Source organism: Triticum aestivum, chromosome 2B (assembly GCF_018294505.1).
Source record: "Triticum aestivum cultivar Chinese Spring chromosome 2B, IWGSC CS RefSeq v2.1, whole genome shotgun sequence".
NCBI classification, from domain to species: domain Eukaryota; kingdom Viridiplantae; phylum Streptophyta; class Magnoliopsida; order Poales; family Poaceae; genus Triticum; species Triticum aestivum.
In genome coordinates, this window is record NC_057798.1 from 803,788,620 (window position 1) to 803,802,585 (window position 13,966).

The 13,966-nt window shown below is 44.6% G+C and overlaps 1 protein-coding gene across 1 annotated transcript; it reads right to left on the reverse strand.

Annotated features, from left to right (window-relative positions):
• Nucleotides 1-1,204: 1,204 nt before the first annotated feature.
• LOC123042917 (trans-cinnamate:CoA ligase, peroxisomal-like) lies at nt 1,205-5,805 on the reverse strand. Its single transcript, XM_044465271.1, has 2 exons — nt 4,612-5,805; nt 1,205-1,657 (listed from the first exon to the last, which is right to left on the reverse strand). Exons 1-2 carry the CDS (start codon nt 5,803-5,805, stop codon nt 1,205-1,207), a joined length of 1,647 nt encoding a protein of 548 aa, XP_044321206.1.
• Nucleotides 5,806-13,966: the final 8,161 nt, after the last annotated feature.

Here is a 13,966-nt window from a genome sequence, read left to right on the forward strand (position 1 = left end):
ACAACCTATTATTCTGTTAGACAGGGTTATCCGAAGCATAATCCCAACAGGTTGCGGCAGAAAAAAATGCACAAGCAGTGATTAAGGGGATAGATTAGATGGGAAACAACCGCACCTAAGGCTTGGTTACCCACGGGTAAACTGGTGGTTGTTAGATATAGATTGGCCAAGTGATTTCTACGCGGTGGAGTTCTGCTCAGATTTTCAACGACCAAGTGTTTTTGGCCATGGTCGTTAATGATAGGTTTTTTAGTAGTGACATAACATGAATAAATGCATGATCACTTGTCTGTTTCTTTGTACGGATTAAACGTATATGCAAGCCGTGTTGAAATAGAATACCTGTGGAATCTTGAACTGCATTTTTGTAGGTTTAGACTATTTTTGTTTGGGCCGTAGCTATAAATTCTCAGATTATAGACCATTTTTTTTTTGTAAATTAAAAGCGTATGGTATTTTTCTCTCCCGTTGCAATGCACAGGCCTTTTTACTAGTTGTAGCTAATGGGCCGGCCAATCGAGGTTCGGTTGCTTGATTGTTTTTGCAAAACAGCGACAACTTGTCACAAATGGTGTCATATAGGTTTTTTTAGAACTATAGCCCCGGCGCTCCCTCCCTCCTTGGGCTCGGTGAGAATATAACCTAGGGCTCTTCCGGTTATGGAGATTCAAGTGGGTGAAAACAAGTAATATATATCAATTTGTTTCCTCCCTTTTCAAAATGTTGTGTGCTCTGAGTTGATCTTAAGACCGTGTTAAGTCGTACCTATCTATCCTTGAGCAACATCCAGAACATTAAATGAATACATCATGAAAGTATAATCAAATATGAATCTATATGCTAATTTGATGTTGTAGATACACTGCTAATGTTTTCCACGAACTTAGTCAATTTCACAAAGATTTAACTTGGGATAAACTCATAATACAGAACATTGTCAAAAATGACTTAACACCCTAGTTTCAATTTACTGTTATATAGTGCATAGTGCAAACAAACACATGCATAGTGCAAAACAAACATTGGCATCCATATATACTACTCCCTCCGTAATGCTAGATACATCCATTTGATCGACAAATAACTCGGGACGGGGAGTATTTTTTTCTTGCTTCTAAAATACAATATTGCCCTTTATCATCATGATGGGCGTCGTACGTACATGGTCATCCTTTTTTTTTTGCGGGATACGTACATGGTCATCCTATATCCTTGACATGGCCGAGAGGACAAGATTCCGGGCCGTATCCCGTAGCTTCACCTTCTCCACCTTTCCCAGCGCGTTCCTGGGGAGGGCGTAGATGACGACCACCTTCCTAGGAACCATGAAACGCGAAATGCGCTCGCGGCAGAAGGCGATCACTTCATCCTTGCATACCTCGGCGGCCTTGTCTTTCGCCACGAGGAACGCGCACGGCGTCTCGCCCCAGTGCGGGTGAGGCATGGCAACCACCGCCGCGTCGGCCACAGCCGGGTGTTGGAGCAGCACGAGCTCCAGCTCCGTGCTACAAATGTTCTCACCGCCGCTGATGATCACGTCCTTTGACCTGTCCTTTATCTCTATGTACCCATCCGGGTGCACGACGCCGACGTCGCCCGTCATGAACCACCCGCCCTTGAAGGCCTTCTCATTAGCCTCCGAGTTGTTGAGGTACCCGACTAAGTTTTTTTACCGGAGGCAGGATGTACCGGTGTGGGATCTACCACAAACTATTGCTTTTAGATTTGTGCTGTGCTGGACCCACCCAGAATTTAGTTTCTGTTTCTTCGGTGATACAAAACGTATACGAGATGAATACAAGGACGATGGGCCCAACAATAAATATCTCCCAACCAGCCCCGTCTCTCTCTCGCATTATCTCCAGATTAGATCGTACAACCCGGACGCGGCTATTCTGCACCCGAGCTCATATGCACCCGCATGAACAGTAAAATCGAAAAAAATTCAAAACAAATTCAAAAAATTCCAATTTTTTTTGAGAGAAACATTGACAAAAGTTCTAAGTGCCTGCAAAAATTCGTCATGAAATCACATTCCTAGAAGGCGTGGCAAAAAAAACAAAAATAGTACTCTGAAAAAGCTACTTTCAAACGCATTTTGAAGCACTGAATTTGTTTTTTTTTGCCACGCCTTACAGGAATGTGATTTCATGATGAATTTTTGCAGGCACTTAGAACTTTTGTCAATGTTTCTCTCAAAAAAAATTGGAATTTTTTGAATTTCTTGAATTTTTTTCGATTTTACTGTTCATGCGGGTGCATATGAGCTCGGGTGCAGAATGGACTTTTCGGTACAACCCCTCTCTCTCCCCAGAGCAACAGGAGCTTGACCGGCCGGCCTCCGTCCAACTCCGGCGACCATCAACTCCGGCCATCGGATCTGCTTCCCCACCAGCCTGCGCCCAACTCCGGCGACCGTCAACTTCAGCGAGGCAGTTTTGCCGAGAGGTGTGTCTGTCCCGGCCATCGACGGGTCCAATGACGACGACAAGGTAGTGGCTTCACCGGCTGGCGCTGGATCCAGCGTCCACGACGCCGCTCGGCGGCCTCCTCGTACATCTCGTCCCCGGCGTGATCAGCTCGTGAGCACGGGCACCACGACGGGTCATCGCCAGATCCGGCGACTCCAAACCTGACCGCCACCGGATTTTGTGAGTCAAGAATCCCATCTATCCTAACCTCTCTCCATATGCACTTCATGGTTTCAGATTTAATTAGCATGATTTGAACATTCTTTGTTTCTTTACCAGATCGTCGGCCTCTCCTGCTACTTCAGTTTCAGATATTTGTTGAACATTCTTTGTTTCTTTACCAGATCGTCGGCCTCCCCTGCTACTTCATTTTCAGATATTTGCAACTCGATTTGAACATTCTTTGTTTGTGACAGAGAGCATGGGGTATAGTTTTTTGAAAGAGACTGAGATCTATGAAATTACTTCTCTGAAAATATGTAATTACTTCCCTGTAATATATTTGAATGTGGTGTTGCAAGTTGTGAAACAAATTTATGTGAAATGATTTGTGGAATATATGTGAATTTATATTTCAATATGGTGAAACTGACAATTTCAGTCTGTGGAAGTGTTATATATTTCTGAAAATGGTTGGAATGATTTTCAGTGAGATATGAATTGAAATAGCTGTGTGTAGTTGAGCTGTGCAAAAAATGTGAAACTAATATTTCAATGTATTGTTGCAAGTTGTGAAACTAATTTCTCTGAAATATATGAAATTACTTCTCTGAAATACATAAAACTGATATTTCTCATATTTGTAACTTGTTATTTCAGTGAGAAATTACTTCCCTGAAATATATTTCAATGTGGTGTTGCAAGTTGTGAAACTATTTTTTGTCCAAATATATGAAATTACTTCTCTGAAATATATGAAACTGCTATTTCATATATTTGTAACCTGTTATTTCGGTGAGAAATGTACTGAAATATATGAAATTACTTTTCTGAAATGTATTTCAATGTGGTGTTGCAAGTTGTGAAACTAATTTCTGTGAAAATATATGAAATTACCACATTGAAATATATGAAACTGCTATTTGTCATATCTGTAACTTGTTATTTCAGAAAGTGAGAGAGGTTTGTCCTTTGTGAAAAATGTGAAACTGGGATTTCAATGTGTTGTTGCAAGTTGCAAAACTAATTTCTGTGAAAAATATATGGAATTAGATCTCTGAAAAATATGAAACAACTATTTCTCTTATCTGTCATTTGTTATTTCAGTGATATATGTATTGAGAAATTACTTCCCTGGAATATATTTCAATGCGGTGTTGCAAGTTGTGAAAATAATTTCTGCCAAAAAAATATGAAATTACTTCTATGAAATATATGAAACTGTTGTTTCTCTTATCTGGCATTTGTTACTTAAGTTAGATGTGTATTGGGAAATATGAAATTACTTCCCTGAAATATATTTCAATGTGTTGTTACAAGTTGTGAAAGTAATTTCTGTGAAAATATATGATATTAGATCTCTGAAAAATATGAAACTGCTATTTGTCATATATGTAATTTGTTATTTCAGTCATATATGTATTGAAATGTATGAAATTACTTCTGTGAAAATATATGTAATTACTTTACTGAAATACAGAAATATACATCACTTACATGGCTCAGCTACATATAGATATGTGAAATTTATATTACAATGTAGTGTAACTAGACTATTTTAGCCTATGCAAGTGTTATATGCTTCTTAAAAGGATTGCAATATTTTTTGAAGGATTTGAAATGATATTTCAGTTAGGTATGAAGTGAAATAGCTATGTGTAGCTAAGTTGTTTTTGAAAAAAATATGAAACTGACATTTAAAGTGAGAGAGGTTGATCCCTTGAAAAATAAGCTGATATTTTTCTACGTGTGTGAACTGTGACGTGAGACCGGCTTCAGTGGCTGAAATCACGTGGGTAGGCCCAGCTGGTCAAATCACGTGGGTGGGAACCAGCTGGTGGAATACAACTGTTTAAATGAAGTAATGTGTGCAATACAGAGATACATCTTATGACAACTTTTGAGGTGGCAAAATTCTATTGGCGAGAGACGCTCCGGTAGATCCCTGGAACGGTAAAAAGAGGTTTGTGTTGAGGTACCCCTTCATGAGGCTGCTGCCGCGGAGCACGATCTCACCCAAGGACTTGCCGTCGCGCGGCACGCTAGACAAGGTGTCATCGTCGACCACGACATTGGCATCGGCGAGAGACAGGATGCTGACCCCCTGCCTGGCCTTGAGGTGTGAGCGCTCCGCGAGCGGCAGGAGGTCCCACCGGTGACGCCACTCGCAGGCCAGAGCGGGGCCTGCCTCAGTGAGTCCGTAGGAGTGCGTCACCTTGAAACCGATCCGCTCGACACGGTCCAGCAGGGCGGCCGTCGGCGGGGCGCCGCCAGTGAGGACGTGGACGGGAGCCGCGAGCCGCGGTGCCTCGCCGGAAAGGAGGATATTGAATACCACGGGCGCGCAACACATGTGGGTGACGCCATAGTCGGAGATGGCACGGTAGAGGTCGGCGGCGCGGTTCTCGCGGATGCAGACGTTGACGCCGCCGCGCGTCGCCACTCCCCACGTGAGGGTCCACCCGTTGCAGTGGAACATGGGGAGCGTCCAGAGGTACACCGGCTCGGTGCCCACCCCCCACGACAGCAGCTGGGCCATGGTGTTGAGGTACGCACCACGGTGGCTGTACACCACGCCTTTGGGCGCCGACGTGGTACCCGAGGTGTAGTTGAGCGCGACCGCATCCCACTCGTCTTCGAGCGAGGGCAGCTCCGCCGCCGGGTCTCCTTTGCTGACCAGCGCCTCATACTCGAGCTTGAAGAGGCCGAGCCGGACGCCGGTGGGTCTGTCGATATCATCGATGACGGCGACAAGCGGCACGGGCGCGCCGGCATCGGCAACGATCTGGAGCGCGTCGTGAGCGAGGCGCACGTACTCATAGTCGACGAAGAGGACCTTGGTCTGGGCGTGCCTGAGGATGACCGCCACCGCCTTGGCGTCCAGGCGCGTGTTGATGGTGTTGAGCACGGCAGCAGCCATGGGCACGGCGAAGTGCATCTCGTACATTGCCGGCACGTTGGGCGCGAGGACGGAGACGACGTCGTTCTTGCGGACGCCGAGGGAGACGAGGGCGGCGGCGAGGCGGCGGCAGCGCTCGTGCGTTTGCCTCCACGTGAACTTGAGACGCCCGTAGACGACCGACGTGCGGTCGCCGTATACTGCACTGGCGCGCGGAAGGAAGCCAACCGGGCTAAGTGGCACGTAGTTAGCCGGGCGCTTGGGAAGCTTGTCCATTATAATTTCCTCCACCACCGTACGTACCTTCAGCTCAATATATTGTGTGTCGTATCCTCAGGCCTTAATTTGTGGAGATGAGATATCCCGAGAGTTGAGAGGCTCCGACGCTAGTAGGCGTATTTATAGCTTAGGTAGCATGTTCAACTTTGAGGGCCTAAATGCGAATCAACCTGTGGTTGGATGGTTAGAGGGACTGTGGTATCCTCAGCCCATCAGGGTTCAAATCCTGGTGATCCTGGATTTATTTCAGGATTTCCGGTGATGCGCGCGTGTATATGAGCGCTTGTGTCTGATGTCAAAAAAAAAACTTTGAGGGCCTAAACCAAACGTAGCAGATCCCTTACCGGTATTAGAGGATTACAACTTTTTACTCCTCGGTCATCCCTACCATTAGATTTACTCGACGGTTTAGTATAATTTTTCCCTTCCCCTCCTCGGCTGCCGCTCAACCCTGCTCGACCGCATCCACTCTGTCACCGCCCTACTTGCATCCGTCAGCCACCACGTGTCACTATCGACACCCTGTAGCACCCACCGCACTTCTCCCCACATTGCTACGGTCGCTTCTCGTTGTCACCGCCACCTAAATTGACACATCTACGCCTGTCGCCGGATTAATTCGACGAACCCTGACCCTCGACGCCGTCACATTTTGGTAGGGTTCGTCATGGCCCGAACTGCGCAACCACGTCGACCGCTCCACACTGCCTCAACATATGTCCTCTTCTTGTCGGCGCTCGCATCTCACCTGTTGACCAAGTGCCGACACAGCCACGTCCTCCAGTCGGACGTGCTCAGCCCTCGCGTAGCAGCTGTGGGCGACCCTCTACTGGTCATCAAGTGTGGTGACTGCTGGTGGCTAGTGTTGCGCCTCATCTCAAGCACGAGCAAACATCCTGAATGCATTTTCTACTAGTGTGTATGGATAGAGTGAGTGCAATTTTGTACTGTTGTCCTTCGGGTTCGTCACAATTTGAAAAACATTGTTTGCTTAAATTTTTATGTAGAGAGGACGTAAGTTTTTGTATTGGAAAGAAGAGTACATTGATCTACTAATAAAGAGAAATTTACTAGATTTTGGTACACTGTTTGCTAGCGATGAGATTACAGAGGATGCAATGTCCAAGTTTGAGGAGACAGAGAAGAAACAAGTGTGGAAGCTCGAAAAGCCTACAGATAAGAGCAACAATGTAGGCAATGAAAATGAGATGGAGAAAGTATTGATCAGACTACTAGGAGCAGTCAAGGAAGGTCTGGCTCTATTGAAGTTTGTGATTTTTCTGGTAGTTTTCTTTGGATTAATTCTCTTCACGAAGAACTCATGAAGTGTGACCATGGTGTCGTTTAATGAAGTTTAACTCGATGACACAAAAATAAATGAATTTGCGTTAATTTTTTTAAGGAGTTAGGTTTTAGGAGTTGGTAAGAAACTGCAAATCTTTTAAAGGGGCAAATATCAGGAGTTAAAAGATAAGAGGCCATATAGGGCCCTAAATTTCAATTGGTCATTTAGAGATGCTTTAGGCTGGTCATAGTGGGGAGTAACTTAGACTAGTAACATGCATATGTTACTAGTCTATGTTACTACCTCTATAGTGCATAGTATTATAGATTAGTATCATAGGTGGTCTTATTTATTGACATGCATGACACATAGTAGCATCACATTTATTATGTTACGGTATCTACCTATGTTACTATAACCACCTCTCTCTACTTTAATTGCCTGCCACATAAGCATGTTTGCGAGTCCCAAGTGCATGATACTACCTATGTTACCCCCACTATGGTCAGCCTTAAGGCTACCAAATAGACATAAAGTTTAATGTGGCAAATTAATTATATAGAGAGAAGAGAGTAGTTTTGTGACCCTAGCAAGAAGCGATGCTAAGCACATGTACCTAGGTGAAAACACAATTATGAGTCTGTAACAAATCAATAGGAAGTTTAACAATAAAAGCTAATCATTTATGCATTGGGATCTGAGTTGCTAAGCTGTTTAATGCACACAACGCCTCATCTAAAAAACTTTGCATTGGAACAATTGGTATCAAAAATATGCTAATTTAATATAAGCATGACATGAAATTATCAAAAATTATAGATACGCCTGAGACGTATCAGCAGTGTTGCTGCAAAACCAACCACGGTTTACTACAATCGGTGATGAATGATGCTACTGTTGGATAACGATCTATGGCTTAAAACCTGCAATTGACCAGTTCGCTCATGGTTTGCACTTGCTCCCCACATCCCTATCACCCTCGTCTGTTCTAAGGGGGAGCGCACGATGGGAAGGCCATCGCTTACGGCTTTAATGACCAGACTGTGCTGGTGGCACCCCGAAAGGCGCCGACGCTGGAAGCGTGATGCTGTATGCGCCAAAATCTTAGGCATGTCACTTTGCTTGAGAAAATTGCAAGCGCCGCTGGCGTGCATGTAGATACGAACCGAGAAGTGCCAACTTACCGGCGCGGTACACCCCACTTAAATGACGACTTTTATCTAGTGCGTTATGATTTTAGTACAACCACATTAATAATTCTGCGGTACACAATTTAAAATTTTGCTCATTTTCGGCGCTTTTAAATTGGCAAGTTCTATGGCATATCAGGCGCTCTAATATCTGACTCAAAAATCCTTGGCCCATCTATCAAAGCCAAATCCTCTAAAAAAATGAAGATGAATCTCTCGAAAGATCTACTAGCTAAAGATAGAACCTCTAGCCTAGATGCGCCAATCGTGCTGGGGACTACGATATGTGTCACGCTGGCAAGGCGACCGACCGCCGGCGACAAACTAAAGTCAAACGCGCCGATCAGAAGGGTGTGGCGATGTGCAAGTAAGGTTTTTGAAGGGTCAGCAAAGTCTAAACAAAAGTAATTTAGTATGAATAATACTAGAGGGTTCATGCGTTCATTGAGGAGCGAAGGCACCCAGCCAAAAATGCTACACTTACCAACTGGGTGGGGTCCATCCCCTATTTTTCTCCAACAGAAAAAAGACACCTAAGCTGTTACCTTAGTTTACGTACGATATCTACATAGGTGTAGCATTGCTCGCACCCAGCATACCTAGCAAAAGGCTTCGCCAGTTTTCCTCTCGTCCCTGGCGGCTGCAACCCTAGTCGCCGCCATGGCCAATCTCCCAACGCCGTTCTCCGGCGGCTCCCCTCCGCCGGCGACCTCGGTCGTTGGTGGTGAGGGGGGCCGCCGGATCCACGCGTGTGGATCGATTTTTCTCCTTTATAGTTTAGGTTTTTACGTTGTTCATCGTCTTTGCTTCGGTGATGACGATGGCGGCGCTGAATAATGAATCTTCGAATCCTTCCCTGACGAGGCCATCGGTCCTATGGTTGGGGATGGATTTGGAAACCAGTCTGTTCAAGCAAGGATAGTGTGGCGGCGGCGGCATCCTCGTGGTGGACCTGTGTCCTCGGGCTCCGCCGTTGCGACGACGTTTGCTCCAGCATCGACGCAGGGCTTGGGAGGTAGTCCAGGGCGGATGCAGATTGTGGTCTGCATCGACGACATCTGGAAGAAGGAATATCTGCTGGGCTCGTGGTTTGTGGATGGCAGGTATGTTTTTCTCCTTCGGCGTCTTAGTCGTGGTGGGGTGCCAGATCTGGAGTTCGATGGCGTGTCCGGGGTGTTGCCCCGGTCTGATTCGTTCAACGGCAAGGGCTTCACTTTTGGCGAGCCACTTTGGAGGTCCGCAAAGCTGCTTATCAGCGATGGAGCCGCGTCGAGCTCGGTTGAGGTGGTGATTCGTCATTCTTTTTTTCGGTGGCTACTGTGGTGGTGCCGGAAGCAGTTGACGAGCGTTTGTGTCAAGCTCAGAGATGTTTTACTATCTTTTCAGTTTTGTCATGTCGGTCTTTACGTGATTTGTACTTTGTTCTTTATGATATGAATGAGACACGTATTACCATGAAAAAAAAGCATACCTGGCAAAACTAATGCCGGTCCAAACCGGCTACGGCCGCTTTACTTCACACAAACCATAGTCATAGTCAAACCTACCCATTCTCCCCGTGGAACCAAGGGGTTTCCACTTTATTCCTACAAACACACACACATGTACGGTGCTTGTTGCAGCACTGCCATGTGTCCGTACGATGTCAAGAACAAGCTAATAAAACGGCACTACGCGTCGCTTGTTTGGACAACCTCCGGTTCTTGACCATCGTTCAACCTTCACTTTGGGCACTTTGGGCAGCAGTTATAATAACCTCCGGTCCAGTGCATCCATCCACCCATGGCTTGGATCGCGACTATGCGTCTGTGACGGCAGAGTGGACTAGGAACTAGGAAGCTAGGGTACATTTGGCATTGAGACAGACCGATTATGACAATCTAGTTAGTTCGTTTAATCAGGTTTTTGTTTATACTTTGTCCACCTAACCAACTTTTTAATGTTTTTAGTATATCTTAATTGAGGAAGATGTGCACGTTCGGCGTGGTGTTGACCTGGCCGGGTAACAAATGTACAGCGCGTAGTAGTATCGATGTGAACCCATTGGCCATTGCATATATCCTTTGAGAAAAGATGCCCACGTCTCTTTCTCGCTTACCAAACTGATTAGAAAACGAAATCTATCGGTTCCCGATTGGAGAGGGCGTCTTTCTGGGCAGCAGCTGGTCCAATCGGGAGGCTCCGAAGCCCCTAGCAAAGCCATCTGTGCACTTTGCTTTCCGTAGTTGTTTTGCTCACAAGTCCCGACAGGAACCATACGTAAGAATTTTTTTCTTTAAAAATCCGCAATGTAGTGCGCATATGTACCGCTGAGCATGTTTCGGCAATAGTAACACTCTGTTTGACCCACGGGACATGCATAAAGTAACCCTCTATTCAGCAGACCACATGCATCAAGGGTTATTTTGGTCCAAACTGCAGCTCCACCTCGCTCCTTGGTGTTGAAGCTAGAAACAATGCGCACTATAAGTGGGAATGGAGGGGTGTAGGTTTTTGGTAGACAAGCTCTTTGAAACCATTTTTTGAAAAACTTCGAAAATAACATTTCCAGGTTAAAAAAATTCTATGAAAACTTATACATATTCGTGAAGGATATGTAAAATTTCATTCAACAATATTATGATTTGCAAGCTTCGCAAAACAAAAAAATTCCAGTCCCAACAGCAAAAAACAATCGGCCCATTTTCCGGTACGTATTTTTCCTTTTTGCTATATGAGAGTATATTGTAGGCAGCATATCTCGTGAATCCGAGCTTATTGTGTATCCATGTATCCCTGTGATCTCAGTCATTAACACTAAATCATGCGCCTCCCGTGCAGCAACAGGAACATTTACAATTAGCCGCCCGCTTTTGGACCTAACAACCATTTATTTTGCAGGAAACCCCCAAAAGTCTGTCCTCCATGATCCTCAACCGAGGTCCCCAAGTCGTTTTGTGCTGCCCCAAATCCTCTGATCCTCTGCTGCCAAATCCCGCACGCCGTCGCTCCAAAACCTAAATCCCAACCCAAAGCCCTCGTACGATAGCAACCTTGGGCTGGACGGCTCCCATGAAGTCCGTTGGCGACGGCAACCAAGAAGCGACGACAACGGCGACCAGCGACAGCAACGGAGATCCGGCAGCCGTCTCAACGACGAAGCCATGGCGAATTGATGGTTCCGTGACGGTGACGACTCGTCTCAAATGCGGCGCGAACACCCCCTGGATAGCCTCCTACAACCACGACAGTCCCGATGTTGTAGCATGACGTCTGTAGGAAGTTGTTTCTTGACTGTAGCAGATGTATTTGTGCGATGCTTAATGGCATGCCATGCTTAATTGCTTTCCTTATAGCCTGTAGCCTGTAGAGATGTAGGCATGCCGAAGATGTACTAGTGCAGTGCTTGTATCCTATATGAAGTCAGTTTGCTTATATCCTGAAGCTGTAGGCTGTAGTAACAGATTGTACTAGTGCAATTCTTGCTCACAGTCATATTAGTGAAATTCCTGTCAGTTTGCTTGGCATTTGATGATTTGAAAAAAAAGCCTTCGCTGCTACTGTGAAAAAAATTCTGTGACTAGTTCAGTTATGCATTGAAAAAAATAGGTGACTTCATGTGGTCAAAACATGTAGTGATCAGTAACCTTTTTTGACTTAAAGGAAGTGGTCTGCAACAGCATTGTCCGTTTTTGAGATCAATGCCATAAGCAAAAAGTCAGTATGAAAGGTTCCCATGAAGTGACTAGATCCATTATGTGTTGAAACTTTCTGAGTTATCGTGGTTGAAGCAAATACTATTCAGTAAAGCTTCTGAACTACAAGAAGTGGCTTGCGATGTGTTTGTTCAGTTTTGAGATCAAACATATAAGCAACGCGACACTATGAAAAGTTTATTGAACATTTGTCCTAGGTCTTGGTTGATCAAATATATTGACAAAACTGCATTGTTTGTCCTTGTACGATGCTAGTCTGAGGAAAAATATTGGTGCAACAGCAAGCATGGTCAACATTTGAAATCCCGAACTTCAGCTTCATATTTAACCATCTAACAGATATGAAGGGGCAATAAAAATGCATGTACTGCCACTATACAGCCTCTCAAGTTACATAGAAACCAGAAATGTCATCATGCTTCCATACTTGGTAGAAAAACATTAAGTGGATACATATGTTCAATATTCTGTAACAATTTGACAAGCATCAAAACTTGTCAGAAATCAACTAAACTTTAATTGGATATAACACAAATTCTGACCCATTATATGACTTCAGTATATCAAATTGCAAATAATATAACATAGATTAAATAATTATTTTCTTGGACAATTTTTCATATCAGGAAGCACCATTTGGTTGCACATCTTCCACAATCAAGCTCCTTTTCCCTTGAATAGTTTTGCTTGGACAATTGCGACTATCATGAAACGCCATTTGCTTGCATGTCTTGCACAAGCGTGCAACCTTTAACTTCGCTTCTTTGTCCTTCCTTTTCCTATCACCCTCCTTGATCTCCTTTCCACTCTTTATTCTTTTGCATCTCCCCACGGTATGAACATCAGTTGGTGGATGTATACGAACTTCTGTAGGAATATTACAACCAATAAAAGCCTCATATTCCTCTTGCCTAGTGTTCTGTGTGGCTGCAGGGACCATTTGGTCTAAAGGCGCCTCAATGCTCAACACACTTGATGTTAAGAAGTCCATTCCTTCATTTGAGTGCTTTGCCTTTTGAATCAGCTCTTCCATCTTATCACGTACAGTCGAAATCTTCTTTCTCGTGGCTGCATCTAGTGAATCTGTGGGCTTTTCTTCTAGTAGGTTCCCCTATTCATCATAAACATTCTCCCTGCAAAGGAAAAAAGCTCATTTTGGTTCTCAATCCTCAACACTTGGATAATATGTCGACATGGAATAGCGATTGACTCAAATAACTTGCACGGACAATTTGCTATCATGGTTGTAGTGTCATAGGAGACCTCCCTAACCTTACCAAATCGACCTCTCAGGGTCACCATTTTTAACCCCACACCTTGTGCAATACCCTGAACACAACAATGATCTCTAGCAGCAATAACTTGTAGCTGAAATTTCTCGAATACCTCATATGTGAATACCTCACTACCTTGTTTCTCCATTGTCCATGGCGTAAATAGTTGTGGGGTGGTATGCATGCTTCTATTGTCTGCCATTAATTCTTCCTCACGTTGGCATTCTAAATCTGTGTCGAACCTAAGCCAGAACTCAACAAAAGCAAGCCTACGATGAATGAAACGGTTGAAATACGAATTTGCACTTTCTGACCTTGAAGTGGTTCGGAGCAAGCCCGCAAGAGATATATCCATAAAGTAGGCTGGTATCCATGTATCTCTAATGGTAAACCTCTTAGCTAACCACTCGTTATCCTCCAACCCAAAATCTGTAATGATGGAATTCCATTGTGATTCAAACTCACTTGCAGTTTCTGAACCCCAAACACATGAGTTCAACCTCGGCCAAAATTCAGAATCTTCTCTAATCAAAGGTCCAACTTTTTCAGGCACCTTTTCCATTATATGCCACATGCATAACCTATGCATAGTGGCTGGAAGAACTTTGTCAATACCATTCTTGATGCTAGCAGCTTCATCAGTTATGATGAGTCTAGGTGCTACCCCTCACATTGCTTTTAGGAAGGTCTGAAATAACCAAATGTATGACTCAT